The 26,840-nt window shown below is 39.1% G+C and overlaps 1 protein-coding gene across 4 annotated transcripts in view; it reads right to left on the bottom strand.

Annotated features, from left to right (window-relative positions):
* Positions 1-25,876, bottom strand: part of RETREG1 (reticulophagy regulator 1) — a 64,848-nt gene extending 38,972 nt beyond the window's left edge. Inside the window, exons 1-3 of one of the 4 annotated variants that reach the window (XM_065667577.1) lie at positions 25,579-25,876; positions 12,950-13,056; positions 10,873-10,903 (exon numbers count right to left, since the gene is read on the bottom strand). In XM_065667577.1, the coding sequence (XP_065523649.1) occupies positions 10,873-10,903; positions 12,950-13,056; positions 25,579-25,835 (395 nt within the window). In that variant the 5' untranslated portion in view covers positions 25,836-25,876. Of the gene's footprint in view, positions 1-10,872; positions 10,904-12,949; positions 13,057-18,946; positions 19,022-19,665; positions 19,738-25,340; positions 25,368-25,578 lie in introns of those variants that run through there. The other 3 variants (XM_065667580.1, XM_065667578.1, XM_065667579.1) reach the window with 3 other exon arrangements.
* Positions 25,877-26,840: the final 964 nt, after the last annotated feature.

Below are 26,840 nucleotides of genomic sequence, written 5' to 3'. Positions count from 1 at the left end.
CTCGCTACCCTTTAAAAGGGTCAGTTTTGCAAACTTCTCTCCTGAGGAGCTATTTGAGGTCTCTCATTCTGTTCAAAAGCTGATCAGAAATGCAGTCTTCCTCTACTCATGATGTCTTGTATTTATTGCAACGCTATCCTGCTAATTTAGGCATTAAAAATAATTTGAGGCAACCCACCAAGTTATATAGTAAAGAACAGTTTAAAATACATTAAAAAGGTGAAAAATATGAACATTACAGTTGCAAGCAGAACAAATCTCCAAGGCATGCAAACAATACCCTACAGCTCTGTGGCAATTGGGCAGACTGTTCCTGGAACAGGCAGTAGTTAAATCTATTGTATGGTATAATCCTATAAGGAGCTACAAGCAAAATGTTTTGACTCAGTGTCAGTTTTCTGTTCTCTTTAACAGGACTTTAGGTACCTTGCTCCTCTAGGAAAGTATTATTGCTTGCTAATCAATTCAAAGATACAGCAATATGCAGCCAACCTCTACCTATCACTAAGTCTGCTTAAACTCTTTGAAATCATCTAACTAAAATACAACCTTGCTAATCTGAAAGTTGCACTAAAAAAGGATATTGTTTAGAAGGAACAGACTTTTTCCAGTCTGCGCTGTCTGCAAAGTCTTGGAATACAGTACATCCACTTAAAAAAAAGGAATTAAAAGATTACGCCCCAACCAGGAACCTAGTGTTAGTTCTAGCTTACATATAATGCAGCTACTTCTGCATAGTTACAACTACAAACCATGAGACATTGGACATGGATCCCCACCACAAATTAGGAAAACCCAGAATACCAGGTACTTATTCAAAAGTCCTTATGGATTAAGGATAAATATTCAGGTTGAGGGCTGACAGAGGCAGGGAGTGACTAACTCTTCCATTCAGAATGATGCAGCTGCATCCAAGTCTTTTCCTTTCCCTACCTGAGCTGTATAGGAAGACTTTTGCTACCCTTCAAGAGACAGTTCATAACTTGAGTCTAAGTTCAACATGTAAGTTGAAGTACACCTGACTAAGAATGAACATTATTCTTATAAAATGTCAGCCAAAAAGTACATCCAAACCTTTTGGATCCTCCAACTGGAAGGATCTTTATTTAGGATATGAGAGGTCTCTGTACTTTTCCCCACATATACTTTATTCCAAGTTTTACTTTCTTATAGAGGAAATCAATCAATCAATGAGGAAAACTATCAATTCCATCCTTGAACAGGTTTTCTTACAATTCTGTTTAGGCCAGCAGCCAAAATAAGAGCGTACCCTTCTACATCCTGCCTCTGAAGCATGCTATTTATAATAAACACTTCATAAATATAAACAGGTCAAAAAAAGAAAGCAAGGGCTTTATACTGAAGGTGAAGTAACATTTAGGTTTGACAGCAATATATTAAGTATGCTTGTCAGTAGCTGACAATTTCCAAACAGCTTTGAAAAATAAATAGGGAAAGAGTAATAGACGATCTGCTAAAAAGTGGTCAGAGAACAACATTTCCTTAGATTCAGGAGGTACCTCGATACTGTCCTTTTTCTTTTAATTCATTTGATACTCTCTGTGGTGGGGCTGCACCCCACAGCAAGCAAAGATTAATTGCTTGCTTCAAGAAGGGTCCCTGAAGATATGATCTGAAATGGACTGTACCAGCACAATTCCTCTGCAGTTTTTCAGATTCAGATTTTCAACAGAGATATTCACAGGTTTAGCAGGTCAACCCACAAAGATGAGATAGATGCCTACTTTAAGAGAAACCTGTAGCTTTCATTGTATGTCCAAAGTGTGGTCCACAACTCGACATAGAATAGAGTACGTCATGTTTTCCCTGTACTTATACTTTTAAAGCTATCTCAGCTGCTGAGAAATACTGCTGCCAATATTGCTGTGTCAGTAAGACACATGAAAATATTAAGAAGTGAAAGGCACCTCCAAACTCTCTTGCTGGAAGCTGGAAAAACTTGGCAAACAGCACACAACAGCACTGTGAAAATCAGCAAATTCAACTGCAGCACCTGCCATACTTGTTCTTATCTAATACAGAAGAGTAGAGCTAAGAACTTGTTACTGAAATAGTGCAAAGTTGAGAAACGGACAAATGGCATGGGTGAGCTTCAGAGAAACACAAACCAGCTTGGCCATCTTCTCTTTCTGAATCTCTTTCATTTTTAATTCACTCACCTCCTTGATGAAATTTTGCGTATTCAATTTATCACTTTCCTTTCAACTCCTATCAGCCTTCAGTTGTTTTGTTCTCTTACTGATGGAAAGAGCTGAACTAAGAAAACTGTAACACCTCCAATTTTACATATCTTGTACTTAATGTTTAGTTAACACTGTGATAAAAAGAAGTATTTTATCATTACTATAAACATAGTCATGAAATGTATGAGACAGCCTAGATGCTGTAGGCAGCAGTAGGGAGGCCGCTTTTATTCCCCACTGATTAGAATACGGGTATTATGGAACATGCCAGCAAGTGTGACACAGAGCCATCAGAATTAGGTCAGCTCAGAATTAGCAGTTCTTAGGTTGTTCGCAACATACAAATCCACCTGTCTGCACTCAGAGACACATGCATTTTCTACACAGCAGATCCAGACGCAAAACTCTCATGAGTAATTGAACAGTGATTGCAGCTCTATGCTTCAAAAAATTAAACACAGAATAGAGCTGGCTTTTCTATAAGTTGAAAATTGCTAAAGGAAAACTGTCTCATGTTTAAACCAAAAAATGGTGGACAAAGGCTGTATTTCCATCCTCCCATCACTATGGAGCTAGCATTTTTCAGCCGAGTATAACAGTTAACTTTTACCAATGAGTAACAAAGGAATTACTGAGTCACTTTTGCACAGGCTGCTGCACACCCTGCAGTTTGCAAAGACTGCACTTATGTCAGGTATTTATCTCACATATTTAATCATGAATCCAGTGACTTCACTTGAATAAAAGTATTTCAAACCTAGCTTATTTAAGTATACTAAAAACACACACCTCACTGTGCTGGTGCCCAGATGACCTTTTTTGCAACGTGAAAGCAAACTTGCAAAAGCATAGAATCATTTAGGTTGGAAAAGACCTTTAAGATCATCGAGTCCAACCACAATGCCAGGCATAAGGATTTTTAGAAACTTCCACATGGAAATCTCCTTCAGATGTTCCACAAAATTACTTCTTCTGACTTATCCAATGAATATTTGTTTATACCTGAGAAGTTACACATAGAACACTTAAAAACCAATATGCTTAGAAACGACTATTAAAATCTCCTGTGAGAAATTAGCAAGACCAAAAAGCAACTGTCCAATCAGATTATGTGTTCTTCTGTAGCTTTGAATTTTAATTAAATACTTTTAGAAAAACACTATTATCAGAAGAAAAAAGAATTCCCAGGGGTAAATCGCAGTCCACTGAATGACTCTCAAGCATCTCTGTGCTGCAAAACCAAAGCATACACTACAGAAATCTTTCAGAGCTCTCTAAATGGAATAAAAAGTTGAAAATAATTCTTGGTAATTTTGACAACAACTAGCCAATGGGTTAAAGACAGGATTGTGGGACAAATGAAAAAATAACACATTTCTCAAAGAATTATGGTTTATGAACTTAAAATAGGGCTATCCAAGCAATTTCAGATCAACTGATTTTACCTATATAGAGATACTGACCAAATTAGTAACACAGCTGAGAAGCTGTTAAAGCACTAAATGAGGATTATTCAGTATCCAAATAAATGAAGGAGGCATATTTTTTTAAAAAAAGTACATAGCCATCCCTAAACGAAAGGTGGGAGCATACACCACAACTGGTGCAATGCTTTTGAAAATTTCCCATATGACACTGCAAAGCAAACTGCAAAAATAAACCTTATGTGCAATCAGTCCCCATAAAATAACTTGAGGTTTAACTGAAAAGCCATACTAAAGGGCAGATGTTGGAAGTGTCTTGTTATATGCAACTGATATGTCCTTAGCATTTTCATTCAGTATCTGCACTAATCCTTCAGATAAACAAGAGGCAATAGCTTGGGAGGAGTGGCAGACAGAATGAGGGTTCAAAGAGGAGCTCAAATAGGAAAATGGCATGGAAAAATCAACCAGCCAAACTCATTGGGGATGTACTATATTTAACAAACCAAATGGATGAATGCAAAATGGGAAACAGCTTGCTAAACAAGCAGTGCAAAAAGGTGAATGTTCCTAACAGAACATAAGCTACTCAAGTTATTTGCAAGAATCTTAGAAAAAATACATCTATGCCTGGGATGCATTTATAATACATTTATGATATACAGCACAAGTCATCTCTTTTACTGGATAAGGCCTTGGTTTGAGCATCATGCTAGGAGGAATACAGAAACTCAAATATGAATGATAAAAGTTTCAGAAAACATAAGTCAAGACTCAGCAAATATTAAATTGGGCTGATGGAACATAAACATGTAAAAAGAAGTTAAAGCAGCCCCAGTGAAATTCTGCTGGTGCTTTGTTTCTGCTTTACTACTTTCTCAGACACTGCTCTTTTCTTGCAGCCATGAAAATGTTCAACCTTTATTTTTTAACTAATAGGGACAGAAGGCAAATAAAGTTTACAGAAAGACATATGCAATATTTGTTTGGTAGTAGTACAGAGACTGGATGATTCCAAGATTTTGTCCACATCTCCTTCATGTGCTCCCTATAATGAAAGGCTAGTTGAGCTGGAGATGAGGGAGAGAGGAAAATGTCTTGTGATGGCTAAGGCAATATCATGTTCTGCCAAAGTACTAGAGAACCATAGATAGTAAGCCTGACTTCAAAAGTTTGCAAACCATTTAGTGTAGAAAAAAATCACTTCTATGCAGAACACATTATTTCTGCAAATATAAGGGAAAAAAACAAACTAAAAACCGAACAAGCCAAACAAACCAACTAATTCTAACAGTTAGATATATAACACCTACAAACGCTGCACCATCTCCTTCATGTTAATGCGTTAAATGATCTTCAGACTTAAATATGACACTTCTGTCAAAGTAACAGACTTTCTATTGAAGTTTTATTATTTTTTGTTCCTGTATATATTCCAGCACAAGCTCATACAAATATATAAGCTGAAATGAACAGAACAGTAAATATTACAAAATACTAGAAGTGGAAGTCTGAGTACACTAGATGCCTTTGGATTACGTTGGAACAACTTCAGAAGGAAATATTTGCACTCTGAAGCCTATTTTTATTTATTTATCTATTAGACTATATTCTGTCCTCTGCCTTCCTCGATGGCCACAAAGTTTTTTTTTTTTCTGTAGTCTGTTACCAGATTTCACTCAGTTGTGTACAGCCAAGTGAAGAACGGATCTTGTCTGAATGATGAAACCAAGATTAAGGGAGCGCACAACAGAAACTGACACCAACAGTCCCATGTTTCGGTACTGACTGGGGCACATGACTGGCCTCAGTTTACATTAGCTTTGTTTCTACTTACAACATTTGAGGAAATGGATTAACAAGCATAAAACAGGAACACTTCCATTACAACCTTGATTCTGTTTATATTTCCTAATGGAAAAAGATCTAATTTCCTAATCCGATCATCCGCCAGATCTCTTCACAACACCTTGAAGGACAGAGTGACAGAACACTTTATATTTTTTCTTTTGATATACGATCAAGCAGGATACCCTGAAGGTCTCAGGAGTGATCTGACTATACAACCATACTAAGCTGGGGATTCACTTCAGAGAAACTCTTTGCAAACAAAAGGAAACAGGTAAGTCTAGTCCCCATACTTCTTTGTTGAGCCCTGCTGTTGTTATCGTTGTTGAATGGTATTTCAGCACATTGCTGCAAGCATCAGCTTGTTATTTGTAACCAGGAGCACTAGTCAATGGCATCTTTAAGACAGACAGGCCTTCAGACCAACACGGAATAATGACACAAGGGTCGTGTAAATGTAATTACTCTTCTTACCTCCTAGACTTACTATTCAAAGGAAACAAAGTGTCAGCAATAAGGTACAATGTACCTGACCAGTCTAGGGACATTTCATTTAGGACAAAATTAATCATGTCATATACCTCACAAAGTATTTCAACTCTTTCTCCACTGAACACAAAATAGACTAGAAAGATGATGTCATAAATCTTTAGGCAAATGAATTGCAGATTGTCTTAAGCAAATCCAGAAGTGAAGCATATGCAACAGAGGTATGTAAAGCCTTAGATATAATAAATGAAGCATGGTAATTAGATGAAAGGGGGAATTGTCTTGCTTATCTTCAGTGATAACATGAAGAGGTTTTTCCATCGCTGCCAGTGACATTTTAAGAATAATTTTGCACAAGTGCATTATAGAGCTATGTTTAGACACAAAAGAGGTTTTTTCTCCTTGGAAAAAAACAATAACCTCACATTGCGCGAAGTCCACCAAGCTCTGAGTGGTGGTAGTACAGGATCTGTTCTTCAGAGAGCACTAACCACTGCAAGGTACATAAATGTCTATAGAAGGGCTGATGCAAGCATGGAATTTATGTAGGTCAAAAGATGAATTTGAGCCTTGGAAAGTTACGACCTGAATTTGAAGCTGATCTGTCACAACAGGATTTAGCACCTGCTCACCCAATAACGGGTGTAGTTCCCTATGAAGAAGTAATACACCCCTGGAAGCAACTTTGATGCCTCTGGGAGTCTACAAGTGTGACCACAGTTAACTGAGAACAGGAATCCATAAAGGAAGGACTGGAGGAGGGGGTTGCAAGAAACAGGAACATCCTGTATTTGGACAATGAACTCTATGCATCTGTAACCTTCTGTCAACGAAAGCTATTATCTTCGAAATATCCCAGTTGGCCAACTACTGAGCTTCAAGAAAGCTTCAATATTAACCCATGGTTTTCAAAATCAAGTCCTAAATTGCTTCAGTAACAGCTGCCAGTTAAAAGCTGTGATCAAGTGTCCTTTTTTTTCCTGCAATATTCCTGTTTCTTCTCTCAGAAGTCTAAGTCTCGATCAGTCTGATCATAGGGGCAGCAGTGGGTAAAACATGCTATTCAGAGTGTTGCACCTTTTTATTTTTCTCTCCTCTTCAGACCACAAAAGAGCATACAAGTTTATCTGGGAGGAAAGCCCTGCTGTGGGAAGAAAGTCTTTCTTTCAAACTACAAGTCCAGAAGAACCCTTTCAGGACTTATTTTCATGGTCTAAAGAATTATAACCAAGATGTTCAATGTATAATAATGCACTAAGTACTATACACCTACTGCAGTCTGTGTGGCTGATGCAGCGATTTGTGCAGTATGGTACCTTAACACCATCTTTAGTCAGGCAAGCCCCTTCCAGAAGTCAGTAACTTTAATTTGTTTAAGAAAATGACAAAACATAGAAGGGGCTGAAAACTGGCTATGCAGAGCTGCCAGTTTTCACAGCATTAACTCCTTTCTCTCTGGCTTATTCTTTTGAGTCACTCTTTGATGGCCATTTTAAAGGACTGTTGCTTAGTCTCTTCTCAGGTTGCAACTGATTCCTCCTCAGGCTTGCTATAAAAGGATAATTTTGAATAAATATTAATTTGACCTCCTCAGGTTTGACCACATTAGAAATCAAGGCGTGCCACAATTTCTGTGCATATTCTAATACATCTACTTGCACAGACTAGAGAAGCATCAGGTTTCAAAGAAACGTTGCTAGTATAGGAAGAAATAAAACAGCTTTATAAAGAAAAGAATAATTTAATGAGTTTTAACAAGTGACCTCCAGTGCTCCTTTAACAGTTGTTACCCATTTTTAAGGAAGGTAATGTGTGTGGCAATGCTGTGGGGCACTAGAACTGGTCATTTATGTAGTCAAACCATTAAAATAGCTCTTGGCACAGTTCTGGCACATACTAACTAGCACTTTCCCAAACAACAACCCAACACAGTTTCAGAGTTGGCACAGACCTTTCCAGCCTGCACAGGGTCATTCTGCATGGACCATAAGGCAACTAAATGCTACAGACACAGAGTTTTTTGTACCTGTGGGCCATGATGCCAAAGAATGATCACAAACATTTAATTTATTAGAATAGGTATTGCCTCACATTCAAAGTACCAAAGATCTACTACATTTTTTTCTCTGTATATTATTTATGAGCACGTGATTCACTGCTGGGTAATGTTTTTTTTGTAAACAGACAGTATGGGGATACATTTGATACAGCTTGCTTGTATAAGAACATGAAACCAGTTTTTCATATCCAATCTTGAGTATGGGTGCAAGCAAATCACCCAGCCTCTACATCTTACAACAGTTCTTCTAATTTCAACACAGTCAACAGGCATCTTTATGTTAGGATTCAGAAAAGAAGAAAAAATAAAACCCCACCCACAATGCAAACAAATACAAACTTTTTATGTGAACTTACAACAGTTCTATTTGAAAGTCAGGTGCAGGACCTGAAGTTTCATTTATGTTAAATAACCTCTCTTAAAGCTGCCTTAACACCAGAGGACTGTGAAATGCCTAAAGCAACATCTATTTATAGAGAAGGTATGCAAGGGCTGCAAAACAGTAAAGACTCATCTCCACTCTGTGCAAACTGTCAGGAAACCTACTAAAGGACACGCATGCCTGTCCTGTGCTATGCTGTAAAGGCCATGCTACCAGAAACCTTCTGGGCTTTCAGAGCCAACCAGCTTGTAGATGAACACTGATCTCCATAAAAATACACCTGGATTTCTGGGAAGACTTTTAACAAGGTCTCCCATCAAATTACAGAAACTCAGAAGTCATGAAAGGAAATTTTCTGGTAAAGATGGAGAACGACTGCAAGGAATTGCAGAACTTTAACCAAACATCAAGTGATTTGCTCGCAAAAAGGCAAATGAAATGTGAAGAGATTCACAAAGTAAAAAAAAAAAAAAAAAAAAAAAAATCTCAGAGTCACCTGGGCTTTAACATGAAGTTTTCTACTCAGGATCATAATCTTGAGTTAAAAAAGCCAACCAATGTAATTGATGCTGGAGAATATAAATTGTGAGCAATCACTCTCTATTTCTTCCAACAAGGCAGAAAGTGATTAAGAAACTGTTATATGGCAGTAAAAACCCACAAGGCTGAGTTCACAAAACACACAGTTCAGCTGTGGGTATCTCTGCTATGGGATGTCAGAAATAGCAGGTTTGTAAGAACAAAAAGAGATAAATCCGTGAAAAGGTCCACTTCGAATAGCTTCCGCGGGGGGGTGGGGTGGAGGTTTTGGGGAAGACATCACTTCTGGTACTTGGAAGTCTTTCAACTGGAAGCTGCTGGAGGCTGGGAAAGTACACCATTTAGAAGTACCTTAGTTAGCTTGTCCCACTTTTATACCCAAGGCCATATTTCTCCTGGCGGTCTGCCTTCAGAGGACAGATACTGGACTAGATGGACTTATGGACTGACTCTGTGTTCTTACCATTCCAAACTATTTTACACAGAAACATCCAACACTTGCATTTTATTATCCAACGGTATAGTTTACAGAGAGCTTATCAAATTCTCTTTTCCACTCTCAGTATTCATTTCCCACAAAACAGCAAAGTCCAGGCCAAGATTCTGGACACCTGAAAACTTGAATCCAAGATATTTAAAGTACTATTTATAGTCTTTCATGAAAATCAACTGTTCTGTTTTGGGACCCAATGAACTGGGAAATGAGGAAAAAAAAAAAGTCTCAGACTGTAGAATTATTTTTCTTTCCTTCCAATCCACAAGCAACTTGATTTTTTTTTGTCTTCCTCTTTCAAATGTAAACAGACAAGTAAATTCAGATGTCAAAACCCCGAAAGACAGTAAATTTAATGTAAATTTCTCTCACAAAGAACACGAGGAAAGAATGAAACGCAGATCACAATCTATCATGTCACAGTAATGGCTTCTCAGTTAAACATCTGCATAGACTGCAGCTCTACAAAGATACAGATAGTAGCACTAGCTATGGTAAGAGAACCGTTTTATGCTGTCCAGTTCATGAACTAACCTGTCATCAGTTCCATACAGCTTCCCTTCAGGTTTGTAAGAAAGCCTGAAGATATTTCATTCCTCTAGATGCTCAGGAAGGACTGCATATGTGAACTGCTTTCTGTAATTGCCACGATATCAGTACGTATCTCTAAGCAGAAAACAAAAACCTGCATCTTTCCCATTTCAACTTTGCATTACTGGTTCTCCAGTGTCAGGGTGTAATATAATAGTGTACTAAAGGATACACCTCTGAATGACGTCAGATATCCATTAATTCCTGGTGAGCTTTTTAGAAGAATAATGCTTTAAATATACAATCTTTCATTCCAAAAAATGGACTGTCTGTGAACCATTTAGAGACATTGTTTATACTGCAAATTATAACAATTACATTCTCTACACTATTATTTGTTGTGGTCTGAGACAGCCCAGTGGCAAGTCAACAAACTTCACAATAATTAATTTCTATTCCTATGGCTATCAGCTAATATTTGTTTGAAATTATAATGATCAGTTACTTGTTGGCTACTGCAGAGATAAAAGGAAATGCCAGCAAATTTTCTTTACTTCTAAACAGCACTGATATAACGATGTTCTAACAGAAAGTTACCTCCTCAACCAACACAGTATTTTTCCCTAATAACCAACTTAAAAGAAAACACCAATTCCCAGAAAACACAAAGCATGATAACCCCACTGTGAGAAAAAGCATTTCTGAAAATATTTTGATACTTAGAAAAGATAAGGTCAAAATAACACAGTTCTATTTTAACTAGAAGGAAAATACGCTATTTCTTAAATCCAGACTAACAATGAAAAAAATATTATTTTTCATAAATAACCAATATAGTAATAATCATTAATAATTATTATTAACACAATTAATAACCAATATATTAAAAATAATGTACCTACTTGCCTGTGATGATCCTCCAAAGCTGCGCACCTGCAATTGTGGGAATGTAAGATGAAAAATAATGCACTAAAACATAAACAGTAGTATTACTTTATTCATACAGAATATTCAAATTTGGGACAAAACGAGTAACAAGTCTCTGTAACAGTCAAAATATGAAGAGTATACTGACTTAGAGTAACACTTCCGGAATTGCTTTCTGTAAACTTAATATGCCAGTTAAAAATATAAATGAAAAATTAAAAAGATCAGTGTCTTATATTGCTACATTTTCACAGGGGAAGGAGAAGATAACCAACATAACTCACACTTCAGATCTAAACTGACAATCACTTTCTACATTCCTTATGAATCTGTAATAGTCTTGCCATCTAGTGGTTGGTTGGAAGTGTGAAGAAGCTACACACAAGTGTTATAGTGGGAAGAATTCCTTTCTGGTTTTCTGCCTTCTTTTTTCCCTACTTTTTCGAGTGGCACGTCACTGATTTCAAGACACTACCCAAAGAATTCTACAGAATTACTTCAAGAACCTGACTGTTCTTGAACACTGTGTATAATGCCATCAAAGGCAATAATGCAATAGAAAAGTTAACTATAGTAAAATAATCTTGTTCTGTAAACTGTGAAATAGAGGTGTTCCTAGCCTCATCTCTATGATAACTGGTTAAACAATCCCACAGAAATGCTAGTGAAACACAAATGAAGATGGGATGGTATTCTTACTTTCTTAGCTTGGTCAATATTGATGCATCTTGGATTTGGTCAACACAAAAATACTAGTAATGACAGCTAAGAGAATTTACACAAATCACCACCTTCGAACTAGTTAGGTATTTCAACATTAGTGGTGATTTACACAACACAGAGCTTAAAAATCAAATTCTGCTAAGCTTGTAATGCTCAGGCAGGAAACAGAATGGTAATGAAGACTCCAGAGAAAGCAATGAAAATAAACCATGCTTCAGAAAAGGTTGCAAATAATTGCTATAACTTAGAGGGAACAATAGGATTTAGGAGTCAGAAATTATGTGGTAGTACCTCAAAGTGGAATATCAGGCTTCTCTGGCACCTATTTCCTGCTTTTGTACTATATTAAGCTGATTTTTCAGACACTTCGCATCACAATTCAACATCAAACAAAAGCAAAGTAAGACACTTACTTCAAAAATATTCCCGATAATGAAAATTACAGACTGATGCCAAGCATTTTACACAGGAATTTTCGAGATTGATAATGAAGTACAGGACAGGAATTAAAGGAAAAGCAAAACAAAAAAATGCCACCCAAAAAAACATCCAACCAAAGAATAAAAAAAAAACAAAACCCAAAACAGTAAACCCAACCCAAACCAAAAACAACCACACCAGCCAACAAATTCAAAATCCCTTTCAAACTTTGTTGCATTTACATAAAACATGCATAAATACATGCTGGAAACTAAACATTATGTGAACTAATAAAAAAAATACTGCTCACTTATTTCAACAATACCAAGAGAGGTCATATTAGGTGTCCGAAACCTTCCAACAATGACATGATTCAAGTAATGCCAGAAGAAGTATGAATTACAGAATGATTAGGGTTAAAAGGGACCTTAAACATCATCTAGTTCTAACCCCCTGCCATGGATAGGGACACCTTCCACTAGACAGGTCCCTCAAAGCCCCATCCAAGCTGGCCTTGAAAACTTCCAAGGATGGAGCATTTACCACTTCCTCAGGCAGCCTGTGCCAGTGCCTCACCACTCTGACAGTAAAGAACTTTAATGTTCTAAAATGCTTAGGAAAACTTTGTATTTTAGAAAATAATGTATTTTCAAACCAAGCAGTTAAGAAACAAGAATGACTGTTCACTGATACCACTTACACTCACATAAAAACAAATCTCCCAATGCCCTTTCTATAAAATACAGCAAAACTTCATTGAAAATGGTCATAGATCATCATAGATATATCCTCTCTGAAATTAGCTTATGTTTTACAATGAGCATAATACTGAAGTGGATTTAGTAATGAACTAACATCCTCTGAATTGCAGGTGTTTAAGCAAGGAACTCTACCAGTATACTGTCTTACCTTTTTTCCTCGAGAATATCAAATCCTTTATTATCTGAAGAATTAGCACTCCAAGCATTATGAGAGAAATCAGATGATACACTCTCCAAGTGGTCAGTGCAACAAACCTAGAATGTCAAGAAGAAACAAACGCTGAATACTTTCAAACTTATTGGGAGCATATGCAAACTGACAGCAGCTACTAGTACTGAAACATCAAGAGACAAAAATAGACTGATATTATGTTAATTGAATTTAGTTTCCCCCAACAGTCTTTCCACAGGAAGGAAATATGGAGAGCTCTAAGGACAACGTAGTTCCATTTAAAGATACAATTGCGGAATATACATTGAGCTTGTAGTACATTTTGTCCATACTTTTATCTAGGCACAAAGGAAGTATACAAACCAAAATATTTTAATTCTTGCATAGGAACCATTACTTTTGAAATTAACTATGACTTTATTAACATAAATAATCTTGGCACAATACAAGCAAAAAAGGTTAGACATTTTCTCTTGTTTCCTATAAGGCTTAAGTTCACACAAGATTTTTATACAAATTATTCTTAAAAAGGCAAAGATGAGGTAAAACTGTATCATTCATGGTATAATACTCAACCTGGTCTTTATAATGAGTTTTTGTGAATTTTGTTTTTCATTACATGCACGTTTAGAATATGTTAAGTCTAACACACCAACACCCAGATTGTATGATTTATAATTTTATCCACTACTGCCCCTGCTATCCACGTATGTTGAGAGATTACCTCTTCTGTTTTACTGACAACTCGGAAAAAAGGCTGTGAAATATAAAAGCATTAAAATTCACTTAAATTTAAAATACTTCAGTTTTTTAAAGATTGTCTCAAACACTTCAAATCAGAGATCTCAATACAGATAATGAGCAAATCAGTATCTTTTCAAGGTAAAAGCAAAAACACTTAAAAAAAAAAAATTGAGGATAGCCAAAACCAGTAAGTAGCCACTGTCCAAGCCAGTGGGTCAAATGAGAATACAAAGAGAAACAAAATCATACAAAGCTGTGAGGTTTCCAGGAAACCCCTCAGATTTGGAAACAGGGCAACTGGCCACCCAGCTAGTTGGTGCTGCAGAGTTTTTCTGCAAAAAAGAGAAGAAAGTGGAAAGGAGTAGCAAGCACTGCCACTGGAGGAAGCCAGGAGACACCCTCTGAGCATACTTGGGCTTTTGTAAACAAAATTGACTTCCAGATGTTACTACCAAGTTCCAGACACAACTGCAGTTTTGGAAAACTGCTCCAGTATTCCTTGCAATCTTCAAAATCCAAGACTGCCTCAAAGAAAATGTCCGTGCCACTGATTTTCACATTTACCACAAACCCATAATGCCTGATCACCCTGAGCAGCTGAGGACATGATTTTCAATATGAACACATAAGCTCACTCTGAAAGGTTTTCCTGAATATGAGAGGGGTTTATATCTGTGCAGCCTGAATTATAAGACTAGTCTATTAAAAAAAAAAAAAAAAAGTATGAAATCTTGTCCTGGGTTCAGCAGTAGCAGTCATTTTTCCCCTTCTTAGTAGCTGGTGCAGCGCTGTATTTTTGGCTTTCAGCCTGGGAACAGTGCTGATAACACCAATGTTTTTAGTTGTGGCTAAGTAATGTTTAGCCTGACCAAGGACTTTCTGAGCCTCATGCTCTGCCAGGGAGGAGGAGAAGCTGTGAGTAAGCAGAGACAGGACACCTGACCCAAACTAACCAAAGAGGTATTCCATACCACAGCATGTCATGTCCAGGATGTAGGACTGAGGGCAGTTACCCGGAAGAGCTAGATGACTGCTCTGGTCAGGCTGGGTATCGGTCAGCAGGTGGTGAGCAGTTGTATTCTCTTCCCTTCTTATTTCCCTTATCGTTATTATTATTGGTGGTAGCAGTAGTGATTTGTGTTATACCTTAGTTACTGGGCTGTTCTTATCTCAACCCATGGGAGTTACATTCTTTCGATTCTCCTCCCATCCCTCCAGGAGCAGAGGAGGAAGGGGCTGGAGTGAGCAAACAGCTGCGTGGTTCTAAGTTATGGCTGGGCTTAAACCACAACAAATCTGTACCTCTTTATAATTTCAGCCAGCTCAAGAAAAAAAATAGAATAGTTAGGGTTGGAAAGAACCTTAAGATTATCTAGTTCCAACTCGCCTGCCATGGTCAGGGACACCACACACTAAACCATGTCACCCAAGGCTCCATCCAACCTGGCCTTGAACACTGCCAGGGATGCAACATGCACAACTCCTTTGGCAAGCCTGTTCCAGTGCCTCACCACCCTCACATTAAAGAACTTCTTCCTTATATCTAACCTGAACTTCCCCTGTTTAAGTTTAAACCCATTACTCCTTGTCCTATCATTACAGTCCCTAATGAAGAGTCCCTCCCCAGCATCCTTGTAGGCCCCCTTCAAATACTGGAAGGCTGCTATGAGGTCTCCACACAGTCTTCTCCCAGCTAAATGGCCCCAACTTGCTCAGCCTGTCTTCATACAGTAGAGATGTGTAGAGAAAAGTGATTACAAGGTAGGCTCTTTCAAAGCTGCCCAAGCATAGCTCATTAAATCAAAACTCCTAACAGCTTTGCAGCATGTTGTTCCACTATTTTTCTTGGTAATAATCTTCAGCATTAAAAATTCTTCATTATGCTTAAGGATTAAATTCAACTGCACGGAAGACTTTGTTTAGCCTACTTATCTACCTATTTAACTTACTGATAATGGGGGACAGGGAGAAAGATGTAACTGTATAAAAAAAAAAATCAAATTATTACTTTTTCATACAACTTCTAGGCATCAGAAGTTTATAACAAATACAGACCTTTAACTTATGTGGTTTTAATACCATGCCTATCCTATAGGCTCTTCATGGTGCTTGTGCATTATTATTTTATAGAATCAAACACTATGCCCCGTCTTAGCAACTACCATTGTCCAGCCCTCAATGGTTTCAAAGAAATACATCAATACGGAAATTTATGTATGTGCGCTTCCATGCATGTTCATATATACACACACATTTTACTAGTTCTTAAAGAACAGATGTTTACTAAGGTTTAGCCTATCTTTCAAAGAGTACAGAGAATATGTTTGACCTACTTTATGCTCACAACTGAACCATACTCTTAGTTTCAGTGCAATCACAGCTGTTACCTGTGTTAAAAACAACTGCACTGATGTGAACAAGGATTAGCAACTGAAGATTAACAAGGTAGCATCTTCTTTCTGCTCCATACCTTTTGAGGAAAAAACTGTAATCTAGTTGGAGCAGCTAATGTAGTCACCAAACAAGGGTTCTTCACTTATTTGGAGATCTTTGAATTGTTCTGAGTGGAATTCCCAAGCTGTAACATTATTAGCTGTCACTCTCCTTCCTCCCCTGCTTTGCTACTGTTTATTTAGACTGCGTTGTTTGCAAGAATGACTTTTCTATGAATTCATTCACAGTCAGTGTGGGTCAGCCCTCAGATGCTCCAGCAACACAGATTAGAAACACTGTTTGCAAGCCATATGTCAGAGATTTCTGTTCTTCAAACCCTTACTGGTCAAAAGCTGCTAAGGTCCCCTCATGGGTTTTTTTGGCGTATGTCTATCATAAGCTTATCAAAAGGTTACTTCAACATGCTGGGATTTGAAAACCACTTATTATGCTAACAGTGTGAGGATTCAGAATTCTTACAGGAATTATCAACATGATGCATAGCGACCAGAATAACAAAAACTTTCAGTGGTACTTTTGCTTATAATTATGAGTTACAGCTTCCCCCCCCCCATTCTTTGTTAAGAAGAGTTTACTGAAATATTTCTAACACACACATATATATATCAAAACTGAAAGGCTCCAGAATTACATCATCGTACACTGCACAAAAAACATCTGTTTAGTAGAAGAATCAATAGCTATGCTTACACAATAAACTTTTACGCTCTCTTTTTAAGATATAAACACAACAGACCAAAGTTCAAATTGTTTCATTTCTTCTACAAGTGGCATGGAAGTAAAAACCATTACCAGAGATGTACATTTGTCCCCCCTCAAAATTCTGCAGTATTTTGAGAGATATGTTGGGATTTTTTATTTTGGCTTTGTTGTGGGGTTTTTGGGGGTTTGGTTTTTGCTTTGGGTTTTTGGATTTTTTTTTTTTTTTTTTTTTTTAAGCAAAGGTTAAAACAACGTATAGAATGATGCATTTTATACAATTACTTCAGCAGTTAACAGGGCAGCTTGCATGACAAGGGGGCAAGAAACTCTCCTGCAGGCAGTACAGGACTGCACAAATATGGGCATGAGGTGCCACAGGATTAAAATAATTCACGTATACAATACAACATACAAATGTGAGATTTGGGGGTGGGGGTTGGGGGAGGTAAGAAGAAAGAAAAGTACACCATTCTGAAACTCCAGTGAGAGCTATCCTACCTTCCTACCTGCTCTTCAGCATTTCAGTCACCCTCATTTCTTTCTACCTACAGACAATTAGAGTACATATTCACTTTCTTAAATCCCATAATGTAACTTTCCTTAGCAAGAGATGCTTCTTTATTTTTAGTGTCCCACAAATAAATATGTATTGCCATTAATCTCTATTGCCTATTCAGAAGTTGCTGAATTCAAATGTAACCTTTTCAGTATTTTGGCAACTTCCGTATTTTGCTGAAATGTTCAAGAACCATGCCCTGGCTAAAAATAATATCCTTTTGACAAGGTTCCTATAGCCATGAAGGTCAGATTGAAAGAAAAGATGGAACAACAAACGCAGCTGAAATCCCATGGCAAAAGCAAGTCTCTATGTAGTAGAAGAGCAACACATTAAAACTCATCCAGCTAGAGAGCTCCTTTATTTGCTCCTGGAGGTGATATCTAATATTGCATCATCTAAAGACAGGAAAGTTCTCTAAGGTAACAAAATCAGCTATTGTGACACTTTTATTGCCTGAATGAGTGATTTGCAGGCTTTAGCTCTGTGCTTAACGAACACTTATTTACATCTTAAAATCAGACCCTAAACTCTTCAGAGTATTTTTGTGGAGTTCTAAATAGTACAGGTCGGTATATACTTGTGCCCTTCTTAAATGGTAAGGTGAAAACCCATGAACACCTTCCAGACATAGTTTACCATAGAACCAGTCTTCTTCCGTAAGACACATGTAAGCAAGCATGGGCTATGACATAAACTAGATGGAGAATGGCTCTCACCAGTACAGAACAAATATTTCTAGTGAATTTTGAGAATGATTAACTGCCAACAGGTGTGGGTTTTTTTTAATCTGTTAATTTTTAAGATATGCCTACTCCTGCTCTTACAGAGGACTGCCAAAAACGTTTCGGACAGACACCTACAGTGATGGTATGTGTGTACAGAAAAGATTTGGTCACAACTGTTTCCTGGTGGCCACTGTTTCCTGCTTGGAGCTGAAGGTAGACTGCTCTTCCATGCTTACTGCAGGAGTGATCAGCACCAGTGTGGTTGCAAAAAATTCTGATGCCCATCTCATGCAAGAAGTCTGGGGAGAGGGAGGAGGGTTAGTTTTCTTCTTAATTAAGCATTAAATGCACTTCCTCAAGAACACTGCTGAAATATGCTGCGAGGCAGTATCAAAAAGCTTGTGTTCTTATTACTGGCTCAATCATTTAGTTTCCCTTCTTGTGAATCAAGAAGCAATAATATATATTAAATTCTACTGTATTTTATTTAAAGGTAACATAGCACCTTGACTCTAACTGAAGAAACACCCCAAAGCAGATTTACAAAACCTGCTTTTTACACCTGTTGTGGTTTACACAAAGTCAGCCATAAACCACACAGCCTGTCCATTCACTCCCCCTGTTCTTGCCCTCCCCCTATACCTGGAGGGACAGAGAGAATTGAAAAGAATGCAACTCCCACGGGTTGAGATAAGAACAGTTTAGTAACTAAGGTATAACACAAATCACTACTGTTACCACCAATAATAATAATGATAAAGGAAATAACAAGAGGAAAGAATACAATACCTCAACACCAGCCAACCAATAACTCGCCCCACTCTCCCCAGCCGAGCACCAACCGATACCTCGTCCAACCCTGCAGTTCCAGCCCTTCCAGGTAACTCTCCGTTACATCCTGGGCATGACGTGCTGTGGTATGGAATACCTCTTTGGCTAGTTTGGGTCAGGTGTCCTGTCTCTGCTTCCTCCTAGCTTCCCCTCCTCCCTGGCTGAGCACGAGGCTCAGAAAGTCCTTGGCCAGACCAAACATTTGAGCTGCAACTAAAAACATCAGCGTTATCAGCACTGTTCCCAGGCCGAAAAGTCAAAACACAGCACTGCACCACCTACCAAGAAGGAGAAAAATAACTGCCACTGCTGAACCCAGGACAACACCTATTATACATGTGAATTAACAACTATGTGAATTGGTTTTAGATGTAAATGATTTTTCATATTAAGCTTCTGTACTTATCAAAATGCAGTTATATATAAGTGTTGAAATCCAAATACTCAAGTATTCAACACATCTGAAGTCCAAAACTCAGTAATTCAGTATTTATCCTGTTGTTCCTTCAGTACATCTTGGTCTGAGCCAAGGTGTTAGCATATGCATTCAAGAATTACAGTACAAAAATCATTTCCCCACCCCTGCACAAAAAGTGTAAATACACACTTAAGACAGAACAAGTTATGCAGGCTTTTTTTATAGAACCTAGTTATAGAATAGAATTTGAGAGACTTACTGTATTTATATGGTATTTAGCTGTCTATTTGCATATCTGAACGATATACAAAAACTGTTGTAAGCTGATTCCCTGTCACAGAGAGGAAAACATATTACATGTAACAAAATATATTTACATATCGGATGTCACAAATTCTAGAATAAACAAAGACTTTATAAATTCTGTCTAACAAAGCTCTTTGCCCCTACAAAAAGCATAATTTGTTGAAGAAATTGATTTTAGAAACATTCACTCTACATCCTATGTTAATCCAGCTTCATAATATGCACACCACCACTCTGGGTGCCTGTCAGCTTGAACTCAAACTGTTTAGCTGCAGATATCAGAATACTGAAATAGAACACTTCTTAAAATACATACATTGAAAAATGTTTAAAGTCACTTTTAGTTTAGTGGAGAAAAGTGTAAGCTTCTGTACAGACATAATCCAGGAAGAAAACACCTTTTTCATGTAAAGATTTTTCCAAGTAAGAATGCCATTCAAGAACTTAGGATATCTCAGATTTTTAATGAAATATTTCAAGCAGAATGGAATGAAGAACCAGAAAGCAGTTGACATGTGACTTATCTGCTGACTAGCAAGGAGTTTTGCATTGGACAGTGCCCAGAAGACTAACAATTCTATCATTAAATACATAAAAATAAAAAAAAAACAAAAGAGGCATGAATATTATTCTAAAACTTGCAGTATTATCTTTAATTCTTTCTTTGTTAAGACAAAGACAATTCAGTTATCAACCTTTTATTCAAGAAGTTTGTTACGTTTTATTCAAAAGATTAGGATCATATTTATTCAGCCAGAAAACACAGATCAAATCAAACCTGGGCAGTTCTTTAGAAAACCTTCTAGAATTTATTAGGAATAAGTATTTTGGAATAATAAATAAATCTCTTACATTAAGAAACAGATTTCCACAAACTTAAACTACTACTACTTTGACAGCCAACTGCAGAAGCAGTAGTTCTCTTGGAGGTCTGTGTGCAGGTTGCAGGGCAAAAGGCCAAGGCTGCTGGACTATTCTAACTAAAGTTAGTAGCACATAGGACACAAATTCAAATTGTTTATTCTCTCTACCCCAACTTCAAGAAACGACACTTTAAACTTATAAGTCTAAATAAAAATTAAAATAGTACAACTGTCCAAAGCAAAACTATTAGAGCTTTAAAATGCTTTATGTTTAATCACCAAAGAGAAATTTGCTTACAAACTCAGAAATTTGGAAGTATATAGGTGGTCTGGGAAATAGAATCAAGTCAATAATAAAATGTCATTGCAAAATTCTCACACTGCATGGAAACCTCTTGGGGAATGCAGCAGTCAGAATCATGTTTCAACATTTGTGGCTTGTGGATCAGATTTGCTACAACTCATTGCATTCAGATGGGCATATGAAATGAAAAATTGAGGAGGAAGTTTAAATGACCTAACCTACATAACTTCTGAGCATACCAAGACATCAAATGCTACAGTTAGATCATTGAAAACAGGATATTTCCATGAAAGTCAAAATTATTTTGAATTAAACACATAACATCAAATAACGTGTCTTCCTTTATTCTGCAGAAACATAACCAGATGACCTTAATTAACCTGTGCTCTGGCAAAGTACAGAAGAAATCTTAATCCCATTTTCTCATACAGTGGCAGCAGTTTGATGTTAAACAGTCCACCTCTACCATGCTGCTCTAAATCTCCTTTGCTTTAATGCTCTCATTAGTCCTGTAACATCTACCACAGACCATAGCATATCTGCCTAAAACTTCTATTGTTCTCAAAATTCTACTTACTATTTGAAAGGTCTCATTATTTTGAATTAATACATGAATAAATTATCATTCCTCTGTTAAGAGAACTGCTTTAGACAGAAAATTAGCAAAACAGAGTAAGCCCAAGCCAGGCTGCTATTTGTCTAGTCTCCTCTGTTCAGCATTTCTATTTTCCAGAGTTGTCAACCTCTAACAACAACTAAGTTGTTCAGTAATGCTTGCTTACCCTCAGTTCCTCAATTATTCCATTTGTTTTATTTTCTGATTGATCCTGTTTTCATCTTACTGGTTGGAAAATGCTGTAAACTGTCCAGGTTTTTATGTAACACTGTCTGGCTCTTAAACAATGTCAATTTTCATTCCTGTAAACCAATCTCAGCCAAAACTCTGCAAGCTGTCACTAAAAAGCTCTTGATTGATTTATTCTCTCATACAATGAAAATATTCATTAGGTCTGAGACCAAACAAAAAACCCAAATCTGAACATAGATAGTGACAAAAGACACTCTTTTTAATGGTATATTTGGAGACCATACCCTACTGTCTAAGCATACTGTTTAAATCAAGGAATGAGACTAGTATTCCAGAGCTGATCAGTTAATCTTTTCATTCAGTAGTCACATTGTTAACAACAGACTGCAGTATCATAGAAATTTGTATATCAAAAACCATGCAAAAATCTTCAAAGAAAAATTCAGACTTGGGGTAGCAATGAGAACAGCAAACAGGGTAATGCAATAAATCTGTTCCACAAGACAGAAACAGAGAAAAGGCCTATTACATCTTAGCCTTTCCACTCCCTCTCTTCCCAAGAAACCCTGTGGAAATCAGTCATTTGGAAACTGGTGAATAGATGCAACTGATGCATCTACGGATGACCTTGCAAGACATATTGATGTATTATGTTTGAAACATCTACCTGCGAATATAAAACATGTATTTGAAGCAAATATCTGCAAATTACAAAAGACATAACAGCATGGAATTACTAAAAATAAACTTGTCCTCTTGACCTCATAGAAATATTCAAGACGACAGATTGGGAGAACAAAATGAAAAGCTGCCACTATTCCCTCTTCCCCGTACACACACACAAAGCAATAATTAGGCTGGAATACTAGCTTAAAATACAGTATTAGTCCAGAGTTTCTCTGCCCTTGGGGAAATTATTCACTTTTTTAGTATTACACATATAAAATGGGGGGGGGGGGGGGGGGGGGAGAGAGAATCTTTTTCTCATGTGGTATTTTGACTTCAGTTTGTAAACTACCTACAGCAGAACACTAGTACCCATATCATACTTCAAATGCTTAGGTGCTAAATGATATATATTTAACCCTTGGTAATTTTAAAGATTTTCATTTGGGATCATTTGGAGTAGAGGGGGTTAAAACTGTTCATGGTGATTAAATAATAGAAGTGTAAGCGAAAAATGCTTCTCCAGTAACAGATTTTTTTTTTTCCCTTTAACTGCCAGCCTTATTTTCATAAAATTTTATGGAACGTTAGTCCACTGAATATGCCAGTATATATAAAATCTGAATTGTATGATAATTAATATTTGATACATTCAATCAAAATAGTCAAGTAAAGCACATGGTGTCAGCTTTTGCAGGGTCTGAACTTCAGTGCAGCCTTTATGTTAGGAATCAAAGGGAAGTGAAAAGTGGTGCAGTACCGCCTAGTCTAAAAAGGTCCTGATGAAGAACTAGTTGATTCAAGTCTTGTTAAATAGTCCATGATGATTTGTTAGGAATATTAAAAAAAATGAAGGAAACAATGAAATTAAATTAGTAAATTTCTTGTACCTACAAGAATATTATTTCAGTACTAAACATGGAAGATGCATTTATATACAGTAACATGGTTAAATGATTTTTAAGAAGAGGTTACAACTGAACATTAAAAACCAAACAAACAAAAAAGAAACAAAAAAAGAACAAAAACTAACAAAACAAACCCAAACAAACAAAAAAATAACCAAATCACAAAGCCCAGAGGATTTTATGACACTGGAGAAATACTTGACCCTCAGCAGCTCCCACTGCAACAGTTTACACATGAAGTGTTTTTAATGTTTTGAACGGCATACATACAAGAACTAAACTAACTGTGAGGGGGAAACACACTCCCACCAAAATTAAAGAGATGGGAGGAAAGAACTATCACTACTTTTCCAACATCTAGAAAACTGCAAAACTAAAACTTCACCACCCCCTCCTCCCTCATCTACCAGCACTACTGCTGATCTAAGGAGAGACTTCTCCCCTTGTTCAGTACAGACCTCAACATTGAGAAACACAGAGATAAGAAGCCCTACACACAGGGAGTGACTCCACTTCTGCATGGGGACAGGGATACTTGCAGATACGCAACAAAGAAAGATGAGGGACATGAAGCAGTAACTGGGTAATATTTCTTCAGCCTAGCCTCCGGACAGCACAAAGCCACGTTTGAGAGACTTCACAGGCAGCAGCTGACAGTCCTGAAGCAGCAGCGACTGAGTCATCACAAACCAGGCTGACCAGCTGGATCTCAAAAGAGAAAGGAGAAGCAGCGAATGCACTGTGCTGCAAATGCTTATGATGCTAGCACCAAAGCAGAAAAACACAAAATTAGATTTAAACAACTGTTTCATTTTCAAAGTGTCAGATTTCACAGGTTTGCCAACAAGATCTTTCCTGTTGTTCTTCAGTCGCAAAGCTGGCCACCATATCTGCTTCTACATATGTCCTGGTTAGTCTTTAACTGTCAAAACTCCCTGGCACCAGTACTACAAACTTCCTGCTTACCCAGCAGCTACACTGCAGGTATACGTATTTATCTATATAATCAGCTAATATTCTTTGTGAAGCAGAGATGTATTCTGTTAAACACTATCCCTGAAAATTTTATCTGAGCCATGAGGCAAAGAAACATAAAACATTATGACTCCTCCAAACTGCTGAAAGAAGAGATAATCTCTAAAGCATGAAGAAAATGACAGCAAAACCATGTAACTTCCTCAGTGAAAGGATTTACAATGGATACCTAACAGGAAGGTGGATAATAAAAGTCAACCTAAATTAGACATCACACACACTGCTCCTGGGATTAAAGAGGATAAAATTATTTTGAAAATATTTGCATAGAGATATTTTCTTATGCAATGCAAAGCTTCATAAAGTTCTCTTTCCATGACTTGGATCTCATGTTTAAACATCACACTGTTAAGAGTTACAGAGAACTAACGGGAGTTTGCAATTAATCTGCCTCTTTGCAAGCAGGCATACAGCAACATTTTATATCAGAAAACAAAAATCACAGGCATCACCAACACGTAAAGATCAGGGTAAAGTCCTGAAGAAGTTTCACACAGAAAGACACTTTTTTTTCCTTACAGAAAGAAAAAAGAGTTGCTACAAGTGCAATGAACACTTCCCTAGGCTAATTTCTGGGGTTTTATTCAACAAAACTGTATCTGACTAGAAAAAGCTTAGTCGAAAAAGAGAACTGGTGCACTGCAGCAGCATTCCGGCTGTCCCCACTAACTAGGCCACCAATGTGGAAAAGCACGCACACCCTTAATAAACTCTGAGGTAATGGACCACGGCAGCAACGCAGCGCTGACTACGGCTCAAGGCCTAATTTCAGGTTTCAAAACTCCGCACAGAAACGCAGGCCCATCGCTCATCTCAGCTACAAGAAAAGCAACTTCTCAGCAGGGCGTGCCGCAGCCGCCCAGGTCAGCCTTCCTCTGGGGCTCCTTCCTACTGTAAGAAATAGGGGGAGAAAAAGGGGAGAGCAGAAAGGAGGCACACAAGAACCCGGCAACGCAGATGCACACAACCCAAGGGCTATATCGTGCCCCAGCGCGGCTGCCGGGCGCAGGGGAGAGATGGCGCAGGTGAAGAGGAACGCCAGACCTCCCCCGTGGAAGCGCAGGGACAGTGGGTCACCTCCCCTCAACGGACCAGGACAGGAGAAGCCGTGGGGGCAAACAATCCTCCCGGAGGACGAGCGCAGCACGCAGGGGTGGGAAGAGGTGGGGAGGCGCCCGTCAGCGGGCGGGGCGGCGGTGGGAGGTCGGGCTGGGGCTTCCCTCTCCCGGGAGTAGGGTTTCCGACCCCGACCTCGCTCCCCATCGCGTCCGGTATCGCTCACCAGAAGAGCAGGTTGGCGCAGACGAAGCCGCCCAGGCTGTGGAGGGGCCGCTCCCAGCTCAGCGCCGCCGCGATGCAGCAGCCCAGAGCCAGACCCGTGTCCCCCAGCAGAGCCGCGGCCCCGCCTGACAGCTCTGCCGGCTCCGTGTCCTGGGCTGCCGCACCTCGCTCCTCGGCGGCCTCCGTCCGCTCCCGCCCGCTGTCACCACGCTCCCCTACCGAGCCCGGCTCCGCGCCGGGAAACTGCGCGCTCGCCATGGCTCGGTGGCAGCGGCCGGGCTGCGCGGGGCCGGGCGGGGCTGGGGCGGGGCCGCTGCCGGGGGGCGGGCTTCACAGCGCAGCCGTTAACCGCCGCGCCCCGCGCACCGGCGGGCTGAGCTCCCAGCAGGTGCCGCGAGGGGCTGCGCCTGCGCGGCGCAGGTGCCTGGTGGCGGCGTGCGGGCGCGGAGGTTGACGTTGGCGGCCGCAGAGCCGTTGTCCGACGGCTCGTCCAGGGCGGTAGTGCCGCCCTTAGCCCCGCCGCGGCTCCTACCCCCTCACACAGACTTCCCCCTATGCATGTCCCCTAACTCCCCTTCACACCCGCACCCGTTCCCTAAACACCCCCCTAATAACCATCACGCAACCCTTATGATTCCACCGCAGACGCTCCCCTCACGCCCCCTGTACAGCAGCCGCCCTCCGCAATACCCGCACGCACACAACGCACACGCCGCCCACACGCCTCGTGTTCCCGTCCCGCCCGCACGGCCCTTGGAATGGCAAGGTGGTGGGCGCACGCACGGACAGGTGCTCCAACTGTTCCTTCGTGCGGCGTTCTCCCAGGTTGCACAAGTGACCAGGGAATGCTGTTGGGGGGGTTGGTTCCCTTCTGCGGGAAGCTGGGAAGCCAGCCGGTTTGTTGTTTTGGGAGATGGTGTGGGGTGAAACCTGCCAGAAGATGTTACTACCGAGGCCCCTTCTTCGTCTGTTCCTTGCGTATATACCACAGCCAAGCAGCAGCCTCCAAAATCCTAAAGAGAAAGGAAGTAAACTGTTGCTGTCACAGCGCTAGCAACTTCTGAGACCACGAATGAGGCTACAGGAGTTTCATGCATTCCACCCATATCTTGAGTATCCAAGAAATGTACTTGAAAATCCATACTGTGTTGTCCTGTCATCTCCACTGCTATATTCCTGGCCAGCCTCAGGGTCAAGGTGGGAGCTTGACACTTCCCTCTAAGTGGTGGTGGGCGTAATAGCTAATGTGAGCACCGGGGAGCT

This window comes from Lathamus discolor, chromosome 2 (assembly GCF_037157495.1).
Source record: "Lathamus discolor isolate bLatDis1 chromosome 2, bLatDis1.hap1, whole genome shotgun sequence".
In the NCBI taxonomy this organism is placed as follows: Eukaryota; Metazoa; Chordata; class Aves; order Psittaciformes; family Psittacidae; genus Lathamus; species Lathamus discolor.
Note: the sequence above shows the minus strand (reverse complement) of the source record. Positions and strands in the feature narration are given on the sequence as shown.